Here is a 21793-nt window from a genome sequence, read left to right as displayed (position 1 = left end):
AAAACATCTCATATGGAATGCTCTGCTTGAAAATGGTAAATATTGTAAGGTATTCTTTCAATTACAATGATTCAATGCCAGTTCAACCACATATGAGTAAATGAAATACTCACACATATGCAGATGACATTAGCCAGAGCCAGGGCATTGCCCAACACAGTGACAGAATAGTGACAGACTACACTTTGTAGCCGCTGTAAGTACAGCTGATGGTATTCTGGTTTCGGAGGATGCTGAACAGAAGGTATGAAAACAGTCAACTGATTAGGAGGAATGATAGAAGATATACAATGTGTACACACACAAACACACCCACACCCACACACACATATTCCTTAATGATTTTAATAGCTCTAGTCCTTCATCAGTTAATCTGTCATGCTGGGAGGGGAGAGCCATCCTTGACATGCACTGAGCTGAGTGCACCACAGTCTACAGGGCTTTGCAATCCTTTATAGAGCTATTTGGGTAGTCTCTGAGATAATGGTCTCACACATGTTTTCCTCACCTCTTACGATCATTACTACCTATGTAATGCCTCAATGTTAGATGACACAGATTACCCTGTGAGTGACAAAAGCACAATACATAACTGTGCTCTCACATGCTTCCACTGAATGCGTTGACAGAGACATTTCTTATTCACTTTACATGGGCTTACGTTATCTGTTACTGAAGTGTATTGTGGTTGTGTTGCATTACTCCTGTCACCTCCATTAAACAGTTGAAAAATGTTTTTTTTGCTGCGCCAATGCTGAGCAATGCAGGTGTGAGCCAATCACATTGCATTTATACAAATGAGCAAAGACGGCTCTCAATATCAACAAAGATGGTGCACGGAGTTCAGTAGAGCTTTTTTGAGAGAGTTTGTTTGGCTTTTTAATGCTTAGATTTTGTAAAAGTTAAAGTTGTAGTTAGACACTCTACATTCTTAAAAAGCCCTTATTGTAATCCCAAAACACAGCTGAAATGTTGTGTAAGCCAACTATTTAATGTCAGCAAGCTAACTATCCTCCACTGCCAGCTGACAGTGGTGATTGGTTGTTGACCTGTCAATCTCGCTTCAATGCATATGCACCATACTTACCAGCAAGTGTTAATGCAACGCAAGCATCAGAATTTTAGTTTTTAGTTTTAGTTTTTAGTTTTAGTTTTAGTTTTAGTTTTTAGTTTTGTTAGTTTTCTTATCTGTCTTATCTTCTACTGTCTTTATTGTACGGTGGAGTTTAGTTATATGTTTATACTTACACTTATGTTTACCACTTCTGCTGTAAGTGCATGTTGTGTGTTATGTCTGTATGCTACCGAGACCCTTGAAGTATCTATCTATCTATCTATCTATTCTGGATCTGTTGTTTCTGAAAGTTTTTTTTTCATGCATGTTTACCACAAAACAGACTGCTGTTTTCATATGCAAGAATCCCAAAACAATCGCTCTTAAAGGTTCACTACGCAGGTTTAGGTATTTTTGGCAACTTTAGAGCTCCCTGTAGAGTCGCAATATATTTATATTTTACTCTGCTGTTGTAAATAGCAAACTTCTCATGACTTATCCCCCCTGTACACAATAAAAATGCTTTTGTTGTGGAGGTGAACGATTAACAACAGGCAAAAACTACCGTGGCATGAAAAAATATTTGGAAATTGATTTTAATGCCTTAATTAAAAAATGAAGAAAAATCCAACCTTTAAGAACACCAATTTTCTTTGTAAATAAATAATGTTTCGTAAATAAATAAATGTTCTTCCTTAAAATACAGGGGAAATAAGTATACATCACCCTGCTGTCCCAGCCCCACGCTCTCTAGCATCTCCAAATCCCAAGTCCCCGTGCTCTCTAGCGCCTCCAAGTCCCGAGTCCCACGCTCTCTAGCGCCTCCAAGTCCCGAGTCCCACGCTCTCTAGCGTCTCCAAATCCCAAGTCCCCGTGCTCTCTAGCGCCTCCAAGTCCCGAGTCCCACGCTCTCTAGCGCCTCCAAGTCCCGAGTCCCACGCTCTCTAGCGTCTCCAAATCCCAAGTCCCCGTGCGCTCTAGCGTCTCCGAGTTCCGGGTCCCCATGCTCTCTAACGCCTCCGAGTCCCAGTCCCGAGTCCCCACGCTCTCTAGCACCTCCGACTCCCTGTGCTCTCTAGCGCCTCCGAGTTCCAGTCCCCAGTTCCCGTGCTCTCTAGTGCCTCCGAGGCCCGTTCCCGAGTCTCCACGGTCTCTCACGCCTCCGAAGCTTGGTCCTGAGTCCCCAGCTGCCCCGTCGGTCCGCCCTGTGACGTGGCCACCCTCCCGACCCACCTCGACGTCTGCCCTGCGGCGTGTTGCTTTCAGATTTGCCATTCTGCCATTACTATATCAACATTACCATATGTATTTTACATAATTTCATAGAACTTATTCTTCTGATTACCAATGGTATGTAATCAAGAAATAAGTAGTATAGTAAGCTCATCCAGTACCAAAAATGAAATGTTCGACATGGGCTCAAAAGGGTTAACCCTATGAGCCCTAACCTTTTTTCAGGGCATTCTCACTACCTTAAGTTATAAGTATTTATCCTGGTCATTGTAAGTGCCAGTCACATATGCTATATATTGACTTTTTCAGCAGGAGTCTATGCTACCCAGATCTGCCACCAGTTCATGTATTAATACTTGCAATTTGATTTTGATTTTTAAATAATAAAAAGACAAAAAGCGTATTATAAAATTCTTACATTTTGATATGTATCTCTGCCAGCTGTACATGACTTCCATGCATGTGTAGGCTAGACTGTCCTGAATCTGGCAATATAAGAACCATGGTGGAGGGAGACTCTGGGGCTGAGCAATGTACAGAAATATGTGGTGTGTGCCTTACAGAAATAAATGCCATTTTTTTTATTTAGTGATGAAAAATTACCTTTCTGCGCTCCACATCTGTGACACAAACTGATCTGACCTGACTTGACCTGAGTTTGCACGTTAGCCTGTGTGTGCACTCATGACGGTTCTCTACAACACCTTTTTACTGCAATGAACAAAGCAAAGGCAAAAACGTGTTTCTTTGTCGAACTTTTTCGAACAATTGGGATGCCTGGTGAGCCTTTTGGAATTGGATACCATGAGGGATTTGCTAGGATCTCAAAACCGGATTATGAACATGCTTTGCCATAGAGGAACATAGCCTGGCTAACGTCAGACCTCATCTCATTGAGATGGGGTCTGGGCACTAGACATTAATTTTCTCGTATTTGAAACGTGGTTTACGAATGCCCAGAGCCGTTTATTGGGTCGCTACGAATGTCTGTCAAATGCGTCTGTACATAGCTCATAATGGCTTCGGCATGTCGTCATCGTCTTGCTGCCCTCCCTCCGTTCTGTGATTGGTTCCTTCGTTGAGGTTAAAACGAAGTCCATAAAATCCAGGCTGCCTAGCAGCATGAATAAAATTGCGCGCGTAAGGCAGCATGGGAAAACCCAGGCTAAGAGGAACACATGATAGCGTCGGATTATGAACATGCTTTGCCATAGAGAAACACACGAAAATGTGGGGTAGGTTGAGCTGTATGAAGTTAGTCTTATGCCGTCACTTTGTCTGTTTTTGTAACGTGATCCCTTTGACTCAGAAGAATGTGCTTGGTATCAATGGATAGCTCTGTGTGTGACATGAGTGCCATATCTATGCGATCACGAGTTTGCGACTAATTCAAACGGGAGTAAAGGGTGCGCAGGTGAACGCAGAGCAGTATAGACTGTAAATATGATCCAATTTCATTTAATTTCAGGATTTTCCTGCTCTGTCACCCAATAAAGGTTTCACGCTGCGACGAACAGTTCCGGGGCAATTTAACAAAGAAGAATGGGTGTTTTTTGACGCACTTTGCATCAATAGGGCTCTAAGGGTTAAGGAAAAATATATAAGGCAATAGATCCATCAAAAATCTGAAAAAGTAGTTTTTGTTAGCAGTTCTATAGATGGTGTATGCCTGGTTTCATGAAATGCGGATGTTTGGTCTTGGACGATTTTGTTTTATTTCACTTTCAAGTCTTTTTGAAAATGACAGGACCATTTCAGTGAAAATCCAGAAGACTTTAGAGATTATGATAACGAAAGAATTTTGACTGTAGGCCAATCCATTTTGAAGATAACTGCCGAAAACATTAACCCAATTATTACAGCGGCACCTTGAGGCCAGTGCCATTTCATGTTCCTAAGTAGCAGTTGAGGTGTCCAACCCACTCTCCAATTTTGGTGCATTAAATATTACATTCAGTTTCAACCTTATTGAGATAAATAAATTCATTATTCATTCATTCATTGCAAATATGCTATTCAGATCGGGTCTTTCAATACATTTCCTCAAGTTGTGCAATTCAAATTCAAAAATCTGTCTCAACAATTGATGTTTTCTTTGCATGGTTTTCAAATAATTAAAGGATTTGTGTGATTTGCAAATTATTGCATTATGTATTTATTTACATTTTACTTTAATGGAAATTGGTATTTGCAGCTACCTGCAAAACACATTGTAGAGGACCAACACTTAAAGCTTGGGGCAGCCGTGGCCTACTGGTTAGGGCTTCGGGCTTGTAACCGAAGGGAAAAGAGGAAAGTAGGAAAAATGTGGGCAGGGAAAGTGGTTGAGCACTGCTCTCCTCTGCCCACAACTAAGGCTGAAGTGTCCTTGAGCAAGGCACCTAACCCCTACCTGCTCCCCAAGCGCCGCTCTAGCAGGCAGCTCACTGCTCCAGGTTAGTGTGTGCTTCACCTCACTGTGTGTTCACTGTGTGCTATGTGTTTCACTAATTCACTGATTTGGATAAATGCAGAGACCAAATTTTTCACAGGATCAAAAGAGTATATCGTAAACGTGCTAATTACCATCCATTTCGTTCAAAAATTCTTAAAACAACAATGTTTTTTAATACTTCAAAATAACATTTGCTAAATGAACCTTACATTTTTCAGTAGCCATATGTGTGTAGATTTGTGTAGAACAAAATCTAGTTCGGTTCTTACCGGGGCTTTTACTGCCTGAAATATCCGATTTTATTTCATTCCATGAAATCGGTGCCTTTTCAACTTTAAAAATGTGAAAAATATAATTGTTTCAAACTGATTTTTTTCAATGCCCATTTAATTAACACATCTTAACATGACAAGAAATTGTGTTGGGCCATCTCAAGCTATGCATTTATTATGACCGCCGCGCAGCGAAGCGGCGGTCATATTGGTTTAGTCAGATTTTTTTTTTTTTTCTTCTTCTTTTTCGTTTTGATCTGTAGCCCCCCCGCTGAATTGGACCCCCCGAAAGGAGGGTAGGGCAGACACAGTTTTCTGTGAATATCTCGAAAACCGCAGGGTTTAGGAGGACCATTTTTTTTTTGTATGTTGATCTCAAGGGGCCATGTCAACCCATTCCATAACCACTCATTTCATGTATAGCGCCACCTAGTTAAACACAAAAAAGTAAAAATGAGGTGGTGTAATTGAAGGTATCTGTGACCTAACATAGTCAAAACTGCACGAAATTGGAAGTGTAGGATCATTATGACACCCTCTGTATGCACGCCAAGTTTTGTGGAATTCCGTTCATGGGGGGCCACACAATAAATTAATTTATGTTACTATACACCAACTGGCCTGTAGGTGGCCGGAGACAGTTTTCTGTGAATATCTCGAGAACCGTAGCGCCTAGGAGGTCCACCTTTTTTTTGTATGTTGGTCTTAAGGGGACATGTCAACCCATCCCATTACCACTTATTTCATGTATAGCGCCACCTAGTTAAAAATTAAAAAGCAAAAAATTAGGTGTTTTCATCTCAATATCTCTGGCTGACAAGGTCAAAACTGCACGAAATTAAAAGTGTAGGATCATTATGACACCCTCTGAATGCATGCCAAGTTTTGTGTACTTTCGTTCATGGGGGGCCTTACAATAAAATAATTTATGTGTACATTTAGTGATGTACACCAACAAGGATTCATGGGACACTGAAAGACCGGGGTACACAAAACTTGGTGGGCATGTACCCCCACATGGATAGCATGGAACCGTCATTTTTCGTTTTCATCTGCAGAGCCCCCCCCGCTGGACTGGACCCCCCGAAAGGAGGGTAGGGCAGACACAGTTCTCTGTGAATCTTTTATGGTATGTTGGTCTCAAGGGCCCACATCAACCTGGCTCATAATCACTCATTTGTGATTTGCCCCCCGGTAAAAAATGAAAATCAGTAGGATTAAAAGAAAGCCAAAATAAATATTCATCATCATCATCATCATGGCTGCATTTTCAGTATTGGCGAGAAGTAGTCGTTTGTCCACTAGATGGCGCATCGTTGCAGTGAGACGTAATTTTGTTGGAAGTTAAAAGTGGGTTGGAAAAAACAATGGACGCTTCATACAAGGACTGTAATTTACCGCAGCGAACATCTAATAAGGATAGGACGATGTTCACATGAAGTGTAATTCCCATTTCTTCTTGAAGCCGAAATAAATCTGAGGATGTTTATCGGACATGCTTGGTTTTTACTGCAGGTACGTCAATCTTGTAATATCAATAAGGACCTAGGTAATGTTACCGTTAGCGTTGGTTGAGTGATGGAGGCATTTGATTTATTGCATTTGTAGAAAACTATAAATGCGGTTATACCAAGCAAATGTATAGCAGCACTGTTTGTATCTTTCGACTGTCATTTATTGCACGTGCTACAAAATCATTCTGTGCAATGGAAGATTTACCAACGTTACACCGGTCTGATACAGTTTTGCCTATACATGCGTGAGACTGAGACGCCTGTTTATTTTGTTTTAAGTGCGTGCAGGGTGTGAGAGGGGAATCGATGTGCTTTGATTACAGCTTGGTAATTGTAGTCTGTGAAATTAAAAAGCACGTGTGTGTGAAGTATCCAAACAATGACACCTTCATTTCATTATGGCTGCTTTAGCAAAACACCTTAAGCTACTGTGTAGTGGGTCCATTTAGAAGTGGCTATTTCATTCGCGCTTTCCTTGACTCATGGAGCTGCGTGAATGTTATTACAACTTTTCGCCATGATATGACAAGTCCGCTTGATACTGTAAGGCGTAAGCCATTGGTTTCCAAAGGAGATTTTATTTGTGTCGCCAGCATAGCCTATTGACAATTTATGTTGTAAATAGGCCTACCTTATAATCCTACCTGTAGTTTAGGGAAGCTAACAGCTTTCTATTAGGATCTAGTTTGTTAGTTACCGTTTTGTCATAACTTCCTGATGCATTTTTGCATTTAGAATAGCCAGAGCGTGTATATCTCAATCGGACAATTAAACAATATCGGGTGCCTATGGACTAGGCTGGGTGAACCCAGCCTGATCTGCCCGCTATTTATTTTTTGATTTCTTAAAAGATTGAGCTTGGTCTGATGAAAGCCAGACTAGCCATGGACCTCAGTTAAACAATGCAAGGGATCATGAATCAGCCTATATTTGCACTAACAATAACGGACAAAAGCTCTTCAACTTTGGCCCGTTAAAATGTGTATGAACAGTCTAGCGACGCATTTCATCAAGGCCCATTTGGACATGTCAGTTATTTGCACCACTGGTTAGATGTAAAACAGCATTTCGTTTCAGACTAGGCTACTGTTACTTAATTTGTGCATTAACAATAACGTTTCAGACTACTGTTACTTAATTTGTGCATTGACAATAAAGTATTACATGAACTAAAGATGACTAAAATCTTATGTAAGAAGAAGAAACATTCACAAAAAATCCATCCATCCAAAAATGACCTTTGTTTTTGATAGCTGTTGAAAACGGCATGGAACTGACAGAGATGTTTTTGTTTAAAAATACATAAAAAATAAATAAATAAATAAATAAATAACATTATGCTGATACCTTTTGCTTTTCCCAAATACAATGTAGCCTACAGGTGTAAGTGACCTTTCATCAATCCAGTTGCAATGGATGAACTGTGATGAACTGCCCTACTTGTGATTGTTTAGAGATTTTAAAGGTTTTATAACAATTCTACATCTTCTTTGGCTATTCTACAATCTATTCACCTTTTCAGCACCAGTAGGGTACTTTCTGTGCAGCCGCACACACTCAGGCATGCCAAACAAGCATACACAAACGTTTCAAGAGTGGGGGATGGAGTAAAATATGGAGACAAATTGAAGTGTGATTTATTTTCGCGGAACGGATGTACAGGACTGAGCGGCGGTCATATTTTGTACCGCTATGCGGTACATCTAGTTTTTTACCATTCACTTATTACATAGAATATTGTAGGATAGTAACAGGACTGATGGTAACAGGACTGATGATTTCATGGTAAATTGCTCCTTTCTAGCTAACAGGTCAAGGTTAGGGAGGCACATGGTATGTAATCTGAAAGGTTATTACTTCTAGATATAGGTAATATCAGTATTGATAAATAATTGTTTATATATACACTTTAAAAAATGGTAACAGGACTGATGTTGTATGCTCGCCCCTCTCTCACAACCCTGATAAAACATGAAAAATAGGACATTTAAGAAGAGAGAAAGTTACCCTTTCTTACACTGTGGAATCTGCTTCTTCTAAATGATGTCACTTCCTTGAAATTATGTCACTTCTAGTTTGTACCATTATTTTATAAGGGGTTTTAGTGAAAGTAACAGGACTGAGATGAAATTAAGGGACAATGATAAATTACTTATATTTTCTAAGAAAACATATCTATTTATGTCAAAATCATTGCTTAACAATGAGATTACACTTAAGACAATATAAAACTGTGAAAATTGTATAATTTTACCAACATTTTACAACTGAGAAGTGCTGTTGAAAAAGAAAAAACATACTGTAGCGTGGGACAAGCCAAAATCAACCAAAATCCTTACCCATAGCAAATATTTATGTGATTTTAATCATTTTAACTTGTATTTTATTGGGTTTACTTGGTCTTATATTTATGCATATGATCTATAGTAACATTAAGTTTTTTAAATTACACATGTATTTGTTGTTAAAGCAACTTTAGAACTGATTATATGTTGTGGGACGCAAAAGGCACCGATTCGGTGGAATGACTTTGATTTTAGTGCTGGGCTGGTCGGTACTTATTCCCAATCTTTCTCACGGCACATCAACGGTTAGCCCGAGAATTCTCGTAGCAATTCAAAATTCCACTGGAGCTCCAAGCGGATTTGCACACGCAGCCTTACAACACTGTTTACAGCTCTTCGAGTCATGGTAAAATGTCATTTTTGGTACATAGCTAATTTAGATAAACTTATGGTGTGGGTGCTTGCGTTTCTTTAGGAATCTGCCATCTTGGTTTGTATAGAAATGAATATTAAGTGACACATACACGTAAGAGGTTGGACATACGTGATGATGGGTTATATGTGACGTTCTGATGCTTATACTCAGCTTCACCTCTTTTATCTGATCCTTGTCCAGCTCTTCAAACAATCTCTGGAAGGCCTCCCCTGTCATGCAGCTATCAGCAGGTATTTTCTGAGAGGACAATGACAAACATCATGGGGAAATCCAGCACATTATAACTAGATAAACATCATATTTTGCTCTATATTTACAGTTCACTGTTTACCTTAATGATGGCCTGTCTATAGTAAGATTTCATCTGCACCCGCTGTATCACCTCTAACACAGCTGCCACTTGAACTTGCTCACTAAAAAGAGACAGGAATTATGTTCATTCAAATCATACACACACAATATGTAAACATTTTTTAGATATATTAAAACTACTCTGTAGTTTATTTATATGTCAGTAGTAGTAAGAGATAACATACAGTTGAAACCAGAAGTTTACATACCATATACATACACATGCTAAAGTTGACTAAAAAGAGAAATAAAAAATCTTCTTTTGGAAATTGATCTTAATGCCTTAATTTAAAGAAATAGGAAATATCCAACATTTAATGACACCAACTTTCTTTGTGAATGAATAATGTATTGTAAATAAATAAATGTTCTTCCTTAAAATCTTCCTGCCAATCGTGAGATATGGGGAAGGGTATGTGATGATGTGGGGCTATTTTAATTCCAAAGGCCAGGGGAACTTTATCAGGATGCATAGTATCCTGGATCTATGAAATAACTGGCCTTTAAAAATGAAAATCTGCCTGACTATGGAATTTAACATAGGGGTATGTATTTTAAGGAAGAACATTTATTTATTTATGATACATTATTCATTCACAAAGAAAATTGGTGTCTTTAAAGGTTGGATTTTTCCTTTTTCCTAGGCATTAAGATCAATCCCAAAAGATGTTTTTTACACCTCTTTTTAGTCAACTTTAGCATGTGTATGTACAGGGTATGTAAACTTATGAGCACAACTGTATTTACATGATCCGTACAAAAACGTACAGACACAATCAAAAGCCATCACTAACTTATACATACCAAAGCACTTAGTGCACCTAACCGTTTGTTTGTCTTTCATTTCCATTTATTTTGCATATTGAACATTCTCTAACCATTGCTGTTCCTGTTGGCATTATAGTGAGTGCTGCTCTATGCTGGTTTTGCCCCCTTAGTTGGATGTGCATTTTTTGTGCATGGAAATGTATGCAACCAAGCAACCTCTTGGGTTGTTTATAGCATAGGACTAAGGCTTTGCAGTAAAGATTATCCACAGTTCATAACTACAGATGCCCTCCTCTATGGCTTCACAGGTGTACAGTACTATATGTGTACATATATGTATCTATTTGAGCGTTCAGAGTGTAATATATAGTTGGCTGTATTATTATACATCTCATCAGGAACTCACACATGTGCAGAAGACATTACAGTGCAAAATGTGAATATCATCACCAATTTAGAGCAATTTTGGTGTCATGACCTAAACGTAGTCTTACTGTTGCTCTCCTGTTAGTCTTTTGGTGTGACCATGGCAGCAAAGGACCACAAAAGCTGCCTGAATACCCAAACGCCTCCTATGAATGGATGTCTGGATAGACATCTGCAGGAGAAAAAAAAGAGTTCTCAACTCAAGCAGGGATGCAATTCTCAACAGAAATAAGTGTAATTGGAAAGTTCAAACAGCACAATTGTTCATTTCTACACTGATGTTCAGCTTTACATCTTTTAATAATTAGTCTTGTATTTTTTTAATTATTATTACCATTTCACACTGGCAATGTTGGCTTTACTTTTATATTAGTAAACTATGACTTGTTTGAATAAATTGCAATACCAGTTAAAAGTTTGGGGTCACTTACAAATGTCCATTCCACTCCATTAGAGACAGAATACCAGCTGAGATCAGTTGCATTCTTTTTTTTTTTTTAATCAGGGCAGCAGTTTTCAGATGTTTCAGATTAGTAAACAGAATGTGCCTTTGGAACATTGGATGAATGGTTGCTGATAATGGGTGTAGAAATTACATTTAAGATCAGCCATTTCTTTCTACAACAGTCAAGAACACTTTTGGGATTATGTAAGCATATAATGTAATCTTGAATTTCTTGAATTTCCCCTTGAGGATCAATAAAGTATCTATCTATCTATCTATCTATCTAATCTGAAAACTGCTGCCCTAATTAAAAAAAACAATGCAACTGATCTCAGCTGGTGTTATGTCTATATTGGAGAGGAATGGAAATTTGTAAGTGATCCCAAACTTTTGACGGTAGTGTATCTCAAGAGAGAACACAGACAATGCAAAATAGATGCCTTTTCAATTTATATTTTCCCACAGCTCACGTATATGCGCTCAGCCTCTCATTCACATTCAATCCATAGAAAACAATAGGAACATGAATCAGTTAATGTCCTCACACGCACACAACACATGTTACAAGTGCAAATCTTTCCGCGCAAAGGGACGATCAAAAATGCAAGTCTTTAAAATCTCTTAATAATCCAACTGAAAGTGCAAAAATATAATCCCCAACTGTAGTAGCAAAAAAAAAAAAAGAAAATAACCATGGTTTTTAATTAACAGAAAAAAAATCAACTCACAAAAAGTAAAGGATCCATCTCAGTGGTTTTAAGAACAGGAATTTGACACCGGGTCAAGTTTGGTCTCTCCAGTCTCCATATGCTATTTTTATCTAATTCAACATTCATGGAGTGTGCTGTGTGCTTCCTCGCGTGATGTACAAATATCATCAGAATAGTGTTGTACACCAACTTTGTGCACATAAAGGGATACGCCTGAGTAAAAACAACCTGTGAGGTCTATTTATATTATGCTAATTGGAGGAGTTTTGAGCTAGACCGTTGTTTGCATTAGCAAGAAAATGGTTTATAGTGTGTTGCAGCGTGCATTCAGCCATGTCAAAATAAATCACTATTTTCAAACCACTGACAAAGTTCAAAATAGCCTTACACTTCGGTGGTAGTGTCCATGGGTATCCTACAGATAAACCGAAGTATGGCAAACTTTTAAAGTGAACGGTAATAAAATCCTATTTTTCACGGAGGCCTGTAAGTTACCCCTGATTATATCATCTGGCTACACAGCTTCACTAATTACTCTGTTAGAATCAAGTGATTTGTTTACCGTCACTAAAACAGAAGTAATGGTGACAAGTTTTACAGGTTGTGAAAACAAGCGCTAGTAAACTTTTTTGGATGAAAGAGCTGTGGGCCTGGAAACAGCATGTGACGTAAGACTTAACCAAATACAATGACACTTCGGCAGATTTATCTCAGTCAAACTTAGCATGTCAGCTGATCGGTAACTGACAGGTCAACTACATCAACTGACTTTGACAATCATCTAATTCCGCTGACAAGCAGGGGTGAGAGTAGGCTGGTACAGTCGGATACTGCATACCACCATAAGATTCAGTGCTGGTACACCGTACTGAAAGAAAAGGAGAGCAGCTGCCTACCAAAAACAGCTGGACTCGGGCAGATGAGCGCTTTCACAGGCAGCTTTCGTACATACAGGAGAATACATAATGAGGCACATTTTACGCACCATAATCACATTCCAATGGAGCAATATCAGACTCAAATTCTGACCAGAATTGAGTATGGCTACATCAGGCTAACTTTTCCCGACCCTCCCATAAATGCAAATGTATGACACGGAGAAGCGTATCTTGCCATTCTCTGCTCCTTCCACAGGCAGTCTGCGGTTTTAACTAAGTGCGGCCTTTTTGTACAAACGCGTTAGTAAATCTACCCCTCTGTTCCAAAACGAATGCACAAAAGCACAATTAACACATTTCCCTCCCCACTCATGCCTTTCTCGCACTTTTCATCTATGCAAGTTCAAGTTCAAGTTTATTGTCATGTACTCATAAAAGGATTTATCAGTAATAAAATATCTTGTGCTCAAGAGCCAGCTGACCTTTAAAGAATAAATTAAATAGACTGTCATCATTAAAAAACAAGGTACATGATAACAGTTTATCCTGAAGAGTTAGGAGAGGCAGAGGGGACCCTCCAAAGAAGGCAGGGAAAGAAGAAGAGAGAGTGAGAAGTGAGCCAAATAACAGGTCTTAAAACAGCTCTTAAAAATAGGTGAAAATAAATTAGGTGTGTTTGACGTGCGCTCTGCCGGCACCCTTTTCCCTATGAGAAGTTTTTGTACAACCCCAAATAAAAACAGAATGTGATCATATACACATCTCGTAAACTCATATATAGCTGCAAAAAGGTAACAGACAACATAGCTCGATTTACCTCGATTTAGGCTACTTTGGTATGGCTTAAGGCTTGACTACTGGTAACGAAAATCGAAATCGAAATTTGCTGTCTACATTATTGTCAGTGTTGGGGTAATTGAGCCAGTAGAGAAATAACTGTTCAGAATTAATCTGTAGCCTTGGGTAGGCTTCTGCGACGTTTTTAACAGGCTACGCTATAGAGGCTTAGACAACTATGACCCACGTTTTGGTTTCGTAAATTAATTTCCCCTACTTTTTGACTGCAATGTAGTCAATTGACTGCTTGACATGTCATTTTTATTTTTCTGTACAATAAACAAATACATCTGCTTTATGCCGCAGAATTACATTAATATTTGGAACTTACATAGGCCTAGTCCAATACATCGTTACACTACGTTAGTGTTTCCCAAAACCATAGTAGCAACGAACGTTCACAACCACTATCGTAAAGTTGTGTAGTTACAACTACACCTCTCAACCTGTGGTAGAATGCTAGTAGAAGCATAGTTCCAGGGATCTTCATGTCAAAGACGACACTGACGCCAGTTATTTGTTTGCAAATTAATAATTATAAATATATTTAGGTTTCTAATTGATATTTACACTTCTAACCACCATACATCCATTTTTAAAATGCCCAAGGCATTAAAAGTCAATTTGCAACCATGTGCACGTAGGTAAAAGTCACACACCTGCAGATAATAATAAGGTGGTGCACACTTTTTGACGAGTCAGCTGAGAATATGTAGCCTTTGATTTTCATGGAGGGGGGGGGGGGGTCCTTGTTAGTTTACGCAAACCAAGCCAAGAAGAATATGATCTGCACAAAAGATAAACTTAGGTAAACAACAATGTCAATATTGTTGTCAAAATCTTAACCCAGATTCGAACTCTTGGACAGGGAACTGGTAACTGCTGTGGAACGGTGGCTGTCATCTGCCGGCCTTAACGCAATGCGCCACAGAAGTATGTGCAGGTGCCCGTTCACGTACTACTAAACGTCATTAACCACCTTAGTCCAGACTACTGAAGTTTGGAAACTATCATGGTCCAAACTTACAGTACTATGTAAGTGCGACAGTTTTGGGAAACAGTCGTAACTTACATGTTGGTTAGTTGAACGATGCATCCTGTTAGTAAAAAGCTAACCTCCGTAGTTGTACGGAAAACGCACCCCCTAATGTAGGCCATTAGCAATCTGTTTATTTTATTTTATGAAGCCTACACAGTAGAACACATGCCACATTCTCACTTTCAATAGACAGATGCAATAGCCATTGGTCAAGTATTGAGTATAAAGCAATTAAGATAGTACCCTATACAAAAAGTACTTCATACTATCATAAAAATGTGTTAAAACGAATAGCATTTTGCAACTTGACACTTGATTAAATATCGTAGGCACAGGAGAAAACTTGTACATCCATTGGCCCGTGGGGAAATCACATGCCAGTTGCCTCCCCCTTCAGTGCTATGACTCGTTTGGCTGTGAGCTTGTTTCGCCCAAAAAAAACTCTATTGCAGATATCAATGCGTCTTTGTTCATGGGTTTGGCCTGACAGCAGAGGCTTAGACAACTATGACCCACATTTTGGTTTCGTAATTTGCCCTACTTATTGACTGCAATGTAGTCAACTGACTGCTTGACAGGTTATTTTTATTTTTCTGTACAATAAACAAATACATCTGCTTTATGCCACAGAATTACGCACTTGGCCAGCCTATAGAACGGGCACATTTTGGAGAGAATAGAGAATGTATGCAAGCAAGAATCTGTAGGCTATTTGTGGCTGGTTACCTGCGAACAATGTTTAATGCATCAACTCAAGACATCAAACCTTTTCTAAACAATAAAAACAGAAAGGATGCAGCAGGCAGCAAACATAGAAGAGTAATTTGCAGTGGAAGAACAAAATGCTGAATGAAGCCCAAAGATATGAAAGCATATCTGGCAAGTTGTTATTTTTTGAAGACGTAAATGGGCCTAGTTTGCAAGAAGGAGACATAAAGAGTGAGCATGCCACACTATCCACAGCTGTGGTAGCGGGGGGTAGGAGGATTACTGTTAGCGCAGGATTTATATAAAATTCTTCAACAGAAGGCCTGCCTCGAATGCAGGCTTGCCCAAAAAAAAGGCCTGTGGTTTGCGCAGCCTACAGTAAGTAGGTCAGTGAGTTAGGAGTCCTCTAGACTTTCTTTTAAGCTTTCTCAGAGGTGGAAAGTTGCGTTCGTTGGGGGCAGGGCCGGATTAACAATTCATAGACCCTTGGGAACAAATGTCTGATGGCCCCCCTGCCCCACAGCCAACGTGAATCGGGTGGTCAGTTAATAGGCCTATCTGTGAGGCCAAGCCTCACCAAGTAGCCCGTTTGTTTACAACTAACATTACATTTAATTAAACTGCTTATAGGCTATGACGAAATAGTTTCAACATTTTGAATATCAGTGTCGGGTGCCTATCAAATGCCTTATGGCTGAAAGCCATACAAAAAGTTAAAAACAGATGACATGATGCGCGTCACTGACATAATGCGCAAATAATATAGCCTAGATATTCCAGTATATTCGAATACATGTGTTTATTTAAGAGGGGATATTCGAACGTCATTTTTGAGCAATTTTGACAGCCCTAGTCCACTGTAGGCTACGCCAATCGTCTATTAACACCTTCCACCTAACCCCGGTGAGTGGGGGTCGCTATAATGCGTGTGAAATAGCTCCATTGAGTAGCCTATGCGAAATAGTCTTAAAATCGTTCCGGTGTTGTGTGCCTTCTGGTTTCTCCACCTACTGGTTTCCTTGCGCGTGCATGCGCTGCAGCAGTTGTCAGACATTCACAAACAAGTTGTTTTAGGCGGTTTGAAGTCGCTTTTCATACGCCATGAGCGATCGGCTACATTACAGCCACTCGGACAAAAGACATGTAAAAAAATATGTTTTGAAAACTAGCATTAAACTGGATTCGATCCCGCAAAAGCAACACACGCGTGACTCTCTCCATCCTGATTCCCTACTCTTTGAGCCAACTAATATGTTACACGAATCAATTAACTATTGCAGGCTACCATTAATTAATAACTTAGGCAACACCCAGGTAACATGTTGTCCAGGCTATCTGAAACAAGGGTTTGCCTCTCATCTACAACAAGGTTACCTTGGGCTGCTACAGTCGTCAGTGCACTGTGCACAGCAGTTTGCGGGCGGGTCAGTTAAAATTAATTAAATATATATTTTATATACGTTTTGACCAGCAATGTATCTCTCTTGCCTATACCTTGCCTCACTATTTCTGTTTTCGAAAGAAAGATGTATGTCCATGGCCTTCAAATCTTATCCTAGTGTTCTAATCCTTGGTGGTTGCGTGCGTGCTTGCGCTCTTATTCTCATTCTCTCTCCTGCGCAAACATTATGTCCTGCATGCCTACTGCGTGTAGTTCTACTGCATAAGTTTCGCAAATAAATTAGTTTGTTTTACAGAAATGGCCTACTGTCACACTGCATGCAGGCTATAACCAAAAGCACACATTTTGTAAATAAGCGGGTCGGATCGCGGGTCGGGTATAATTTTGTCCTAATTAATATTCGCGGTCCGAGTTGCGGTCGGATTGATTAAAACCGCGGGCCGCTTGTGACCAAATCCGCGCAACACTGATAGCGCACCAGACCGTGATGTCTTCAAGGGTTGAATGAAGGAAGTTTGCAAAAATTAGTGTATTTTTCAAGTCAATAAACATTCTTAATTTTCGAATGTCTTTGTCAGGGAACATCTGACTAAACCATAGGCCTGGTAGTAGCTCAGACAAGGAGTTATACGATAAAGGCAATACCATTTGTGTCACCTAATGCAGTTCAGTGAATTAGCAAGATACCATCAGAAGCCAACAATCATAAAGCACCTGTGCGCGCGTTCTCTCCCCTGCGCATGAAGCTGTCTGCGTGTTATAGGCTAGATTTGCGTGAGTTCTTTCTATCTGCTTTACTTTTGTGAGTTGTGACCACCTAGGCTATGTTATAGACATTCGATGAGGTACCAGTGTTTAGCTGTGTCACAAAACAATAAGCTTTGTCAGACTACTTTTAAAATGATATTCAGGGCTATATACATTTTAAACATTCGGGGCTGAAGACCCGACAAAGCCTTGCGTTAATTCTTTAGGTGGGAAGTGTCAGGCATTTTCATACGAGAGACGCTCTCATTGGTGGTTAGTATATGGAGTAGGGAATTGACAGCAACATATCCAATCACATTATGAGAAATGCTGAATTTAACATAAACTGCGATGTTTGATTTTATATTAATATAAATTTAGCCGGGACTGTAAGCTGGCACACGTGGGTGCTCGATGTTTTCAGTGGGTGCCCGAGAGACGGAGCACCCACGGCATCGGCGCCTATGACAAGCGTATCTCGCGGTTGCATCCATATAAACAAACATGCAATGTGAACGTCTGGGATTGGGGAGAGCACTGAATGCTCTTCTGAATAAGCACGAAGTCATGCCTTTAAATGAAAAACACTCTTTAATAATCAAAAAAATAAACGCTAATGAAGTAAACTTGTGACCATCAAAAATCACTGACGTCAGGTTCACTTAAAGGAGCCACACATACTGTAGGGCTAGGCTACTGTTATGTTGTTGACTGCCTTACTATTGAGGACTATTATGAGTTCTGTCCATCATTTGGTGGTAGGTAAAATTACTGTAATAAAATTATGCTTATTAAATGCTTTCCCCAAATCACTTTTCAAATTTTTTTTTCAAGAGTAATATTATCGGTTATTGTATCGGTATCGGCCACAACAAACCAATAAATATCGGTTATCGTTATCGGCCCTAAAATTCCATATCGGTGCATCTCTAGAAATAATTTAATAGCCAGAAATATTCCTGCCCTGCCCTAATAAAGAAATATTTGGTTAACGGCGAGTGAATCCAGTTTGCAGCCGTAGAAGAAATGCAGGACAAATTAAACATTCTTGTTTTCTCCGAGTGCAACGATGATAGACAGACATCATTTGGACAAAATATAGAGCATATTAACCTCCGTTGTTCAGCCAAATGCCTTCCTGTTACGTCCTGTTATCACGGAGTTACAGGCGATAAACGATTTTTGATGGTCACAAGTTTACTTCATTAGCGTTTATTTTTTTGATTATTAAAGAGTGTTTTTCATTTAAAGGCATGACATTGGCGAAACACCTAAATGAAAACGATTCAAACTCTCTAGCCAGAATTCTGTTATCGGACCGATAATAATATTTTCATTTTTTCACTTATCGGCTAATAATATATCGGCCGCCGATATATCGTGCATCCCTAATTACTTCTAAACCAGTCTGCTAAAGTCTGTAGTGAAGTCTGTGTAGGGTTTTCCAGCTCCATTTCTTTTTACGAGACACCCGGCTCACTTGAGACCTCTGCCGGTTGTTGCAGCGTCGTTGCAGCGTCACTGGAAAAATACAAATTAATGTTGCGTGATGCCGCACGGACCGCAAGGGAAGCTGGCCAAGTCAAAGCACTGCCCACTGTACTTCAGAAAGTAACTAATGTGTTACTTTCAAGTACATTTTTAAATACTCAAATGTGTGACCCCACCTCCACCCCTCTTTAACGGAACTTAAAATACAAGCGCATGTTCAATAGGATAAATCTGAATATTATAATGTAATGGACACTTAATATAATACATTATTAACAGAAACAATGTACACAAATCTAAACTATTTTAATGTTGCTGTGGGAAAAAGTGAGACTAGCCTCCAATCAAATGCCATATATGTACAGTACCCTCTAGAATTATTGGCACCTCTGCTAAAGTTGACTTTTGGTAAAATGATCTTAGAGATTGGCATGGTTTTATTTCAGTTAGCCTATTAGCTGTTTTGATGCTCATTGAGCTCAATGCAAATCAAACCAGCTAATAGGCTAACTGAAATAAAACCATGTCAATCTCTACATGTGGGGCTATTTTAATTCCAAAGGCCAAGGGAACTTTATCAGGATGCATAGTATCCTGGATCCATGAAATAACTGGCCTTTAAAAATAAAAATCTGCCTGCCTCTATTGGAATTTAACATTGGGGTGCCAATACTTATGAACCCTGTATTTTAAGGAACATTTATTTATTTATTTATGATATATTATTCATTCACAAAGAAAATTGGTGTTTTGGTATTTTACTTCCCATATTTAAGAAAGAATGAGTTTCCTAATATCTTGAAAATGAAAAGGATGCCAAATAAATCAAATTATGTACCAGAAATTATATTTTAACCATTGACCTAGAATAGGCCTTAACTTGGGATACCCTTTCATTATTCATTCATTGGTGGCTATGAAGACAGACTCCAACGCAACAATATTTGGGTATACAGGCTGAATGCACCACTTACAGTACCAGTGTTCTTATCAACCACACCTGTGCTGGATCATATAAGTGCTAAACGCTGCAGAGGCCAATTTTTTTGCACTCTTCTGCATTTTTTTGCTACAAGCCATTGGTGGCACTGTTAAGCGTCTAGCTGCCAGGGCTAGCCTCCAGAGTCCAGAGGAAGTTCTTCTTCATCCCAAAGGAGTTCACCTGAGGGGGCGCTAGAATCTATTGTTTATTGTAAATGTTTATGTTGGTGTTCTCAAAACACCTGTAACTACATGCATTTATTCTGTAAATGGGACTTGGTACAATATTGGTAGTTTACACATTAAATATCCATATACTTAGCTATTTCCACATAGATTTTTATGGTCCTAGCTACCCCACATACCATTTCAGTTGCTTGAAAATGAAAATACTAACACACCTTTTTTATCCTTATTATTGTCATGGTCATTTGATGTGGCTTCAAATTGTGGGAAAACATTAATAAAATTATGTATTTGAAGAGGAAATAGTGACTGATACCAAATGAAAAACAAAACTGTTTTTAATACCCTCAATATCACACTTAATGCACATTTTTCCAAAATCTAGGGCCCTTTCGAAAGTCAGGATACATTTAGTACAGACTTCAAATTGTTTACACATGCTTTTTATGAGTTGGTCTTCCAGCCTAGAAAATTTGAGGAGTCCAGGGGAAATATTTGTCAAGATATTAATGCCCAAACATGTTTTTCAAGCTGTAAACATGAAAGCATTTCAAGGCCTGAGATATGAAGACAGAAGATTTGCACAGAACTATTTCACAGGCCTTTAGGACCCATTGATGATATAGACAAGGTTTGAACAAAATCTGAGACGGTGCAGCAAGAACCATGACAGGCAGTGAGAGGGGGTTTGAGGAGTTTGTCCACAGTCCTGAATAGGGTTTTTGGCCTGGACATGGAGGAAGTTATGAGTGCTGAGTAATAGTTTGAATAAGTTCGGTGTAGAGCATGGAATGAATTGTAAGGCCAGTTTTCTTATATAGCCGTTCAAGACGGTCTTTGACAGTCAGATTTGAGCGGTATACTACAGCCAATCTGCCCCCTCCCCCTAGGTTTGGATAAGTAGCAAGGATAAGTAGCCAGGGGGGTCAACATGTCTAAATGAAGTCACCGGGTTGTTTTTGTCTCTGAGAGACAAAACACATTTTTTGTCAAGGATGAGATTGTTTACGTGGCCAATGTTAACGTTCCAACGTGACGACGAGGCAGGAGCAGGCAGTATAGACGGGGGCGACAAAGGTTGTCAAAGTGCGTACAGTTGGAATTTGAGCATTGTGTCCGTAGATGAGTCGGTCCTCTTTTGAAGCGATGAGAAAAACCTGATAAAATCAGACCCTATACATATATTAATGTGAACGACGAGTAATTCCAAGCAAGCAACAGATACAGCTTCGGGTTGGGGGGGCTTGGCAGCGAAAAAGTTTGAGAGCAGCAGGGGTGTAAAAAGGCTCCATTGCCAAATTATAAAAAGCACACAGGCACAGCGTAAAGCGAGCTGAGAGGACTTTAATCCAGTTGCCAGCGGAAAACATGATACCATCACAGTAAAGTTGTCACAAGCGACAAAGCCACACCACGCTAAAGCTACATGTTAGCCAACCAGGCTCAAAACACAACCTAGTCCGAAATGTAATCAGTGCAGTTTAGTACGCCGACCGACCATAGAACAGACCGGGGACAACAACAAGGCAAGAGGGTAGAAACACACTAATTTAAGTAATTTTAAAATTATTTAATTTATCTTCAGTGTGTATTGGC

General features: G+C 39.4%; 1 protein-coding gene across 4 annotated transcripts in view; it reads right to left on the bottom strand.

The window, feature by feature from the left end:
• The window catches only part of LOC121681596 (two pore calcium channel protein 2-like), a 225836-nt gene that overhangs the window by 88201 nt on the left and 115842 nt on the right, over positions 1–21793 (bottom strand). For all 4 annotated transcript variants that reach the window (XR_006022199.1, XM_042061418.1, XM_042061417.1 and 1 more), the window contains exons 12-15: positions 10842–10945; positions 9560–9641; positions 9385–9465; positions 114–233 (exon numbers count right to left, since the gene is read on the bottom strand). Coding sequence is in view for 3 of the 4 variants with exons in the window: in XM_042061418.1 (XP_041917352.1) it covers positions 114–233; positions 9385–9465; positions 9560–9641; positions 10842–10945 (387 nt within the window). In the remaining variant the exon portion in view is untranslated. The remainder of the gene's footprint in view (positions 1–113; positions 234–9384; positions 9466–9559; positions 9642–10841; positions 10946–21793) is intronic.

Source organism: Alosa sapidissima, chromosome 14, assembly GCF_018492685.1.
Source record: "Alosa sapidissima isolate fAloSap1 chromosome 14, fAloSap1.pri, whole genome shotgun sequence".
NCBI classification, from domain to species: Eukaryota; Metazoa; Chordata; class Actinopteri; order Clupeiformes; family Clupeidae; genus Alosa; species Alosa sapidissima.
The sequence above is the reverse complement of the archived record's forward strand: the minus strand, read 5'-3'. Positions and strand labels throughout refer to the sequence as shown.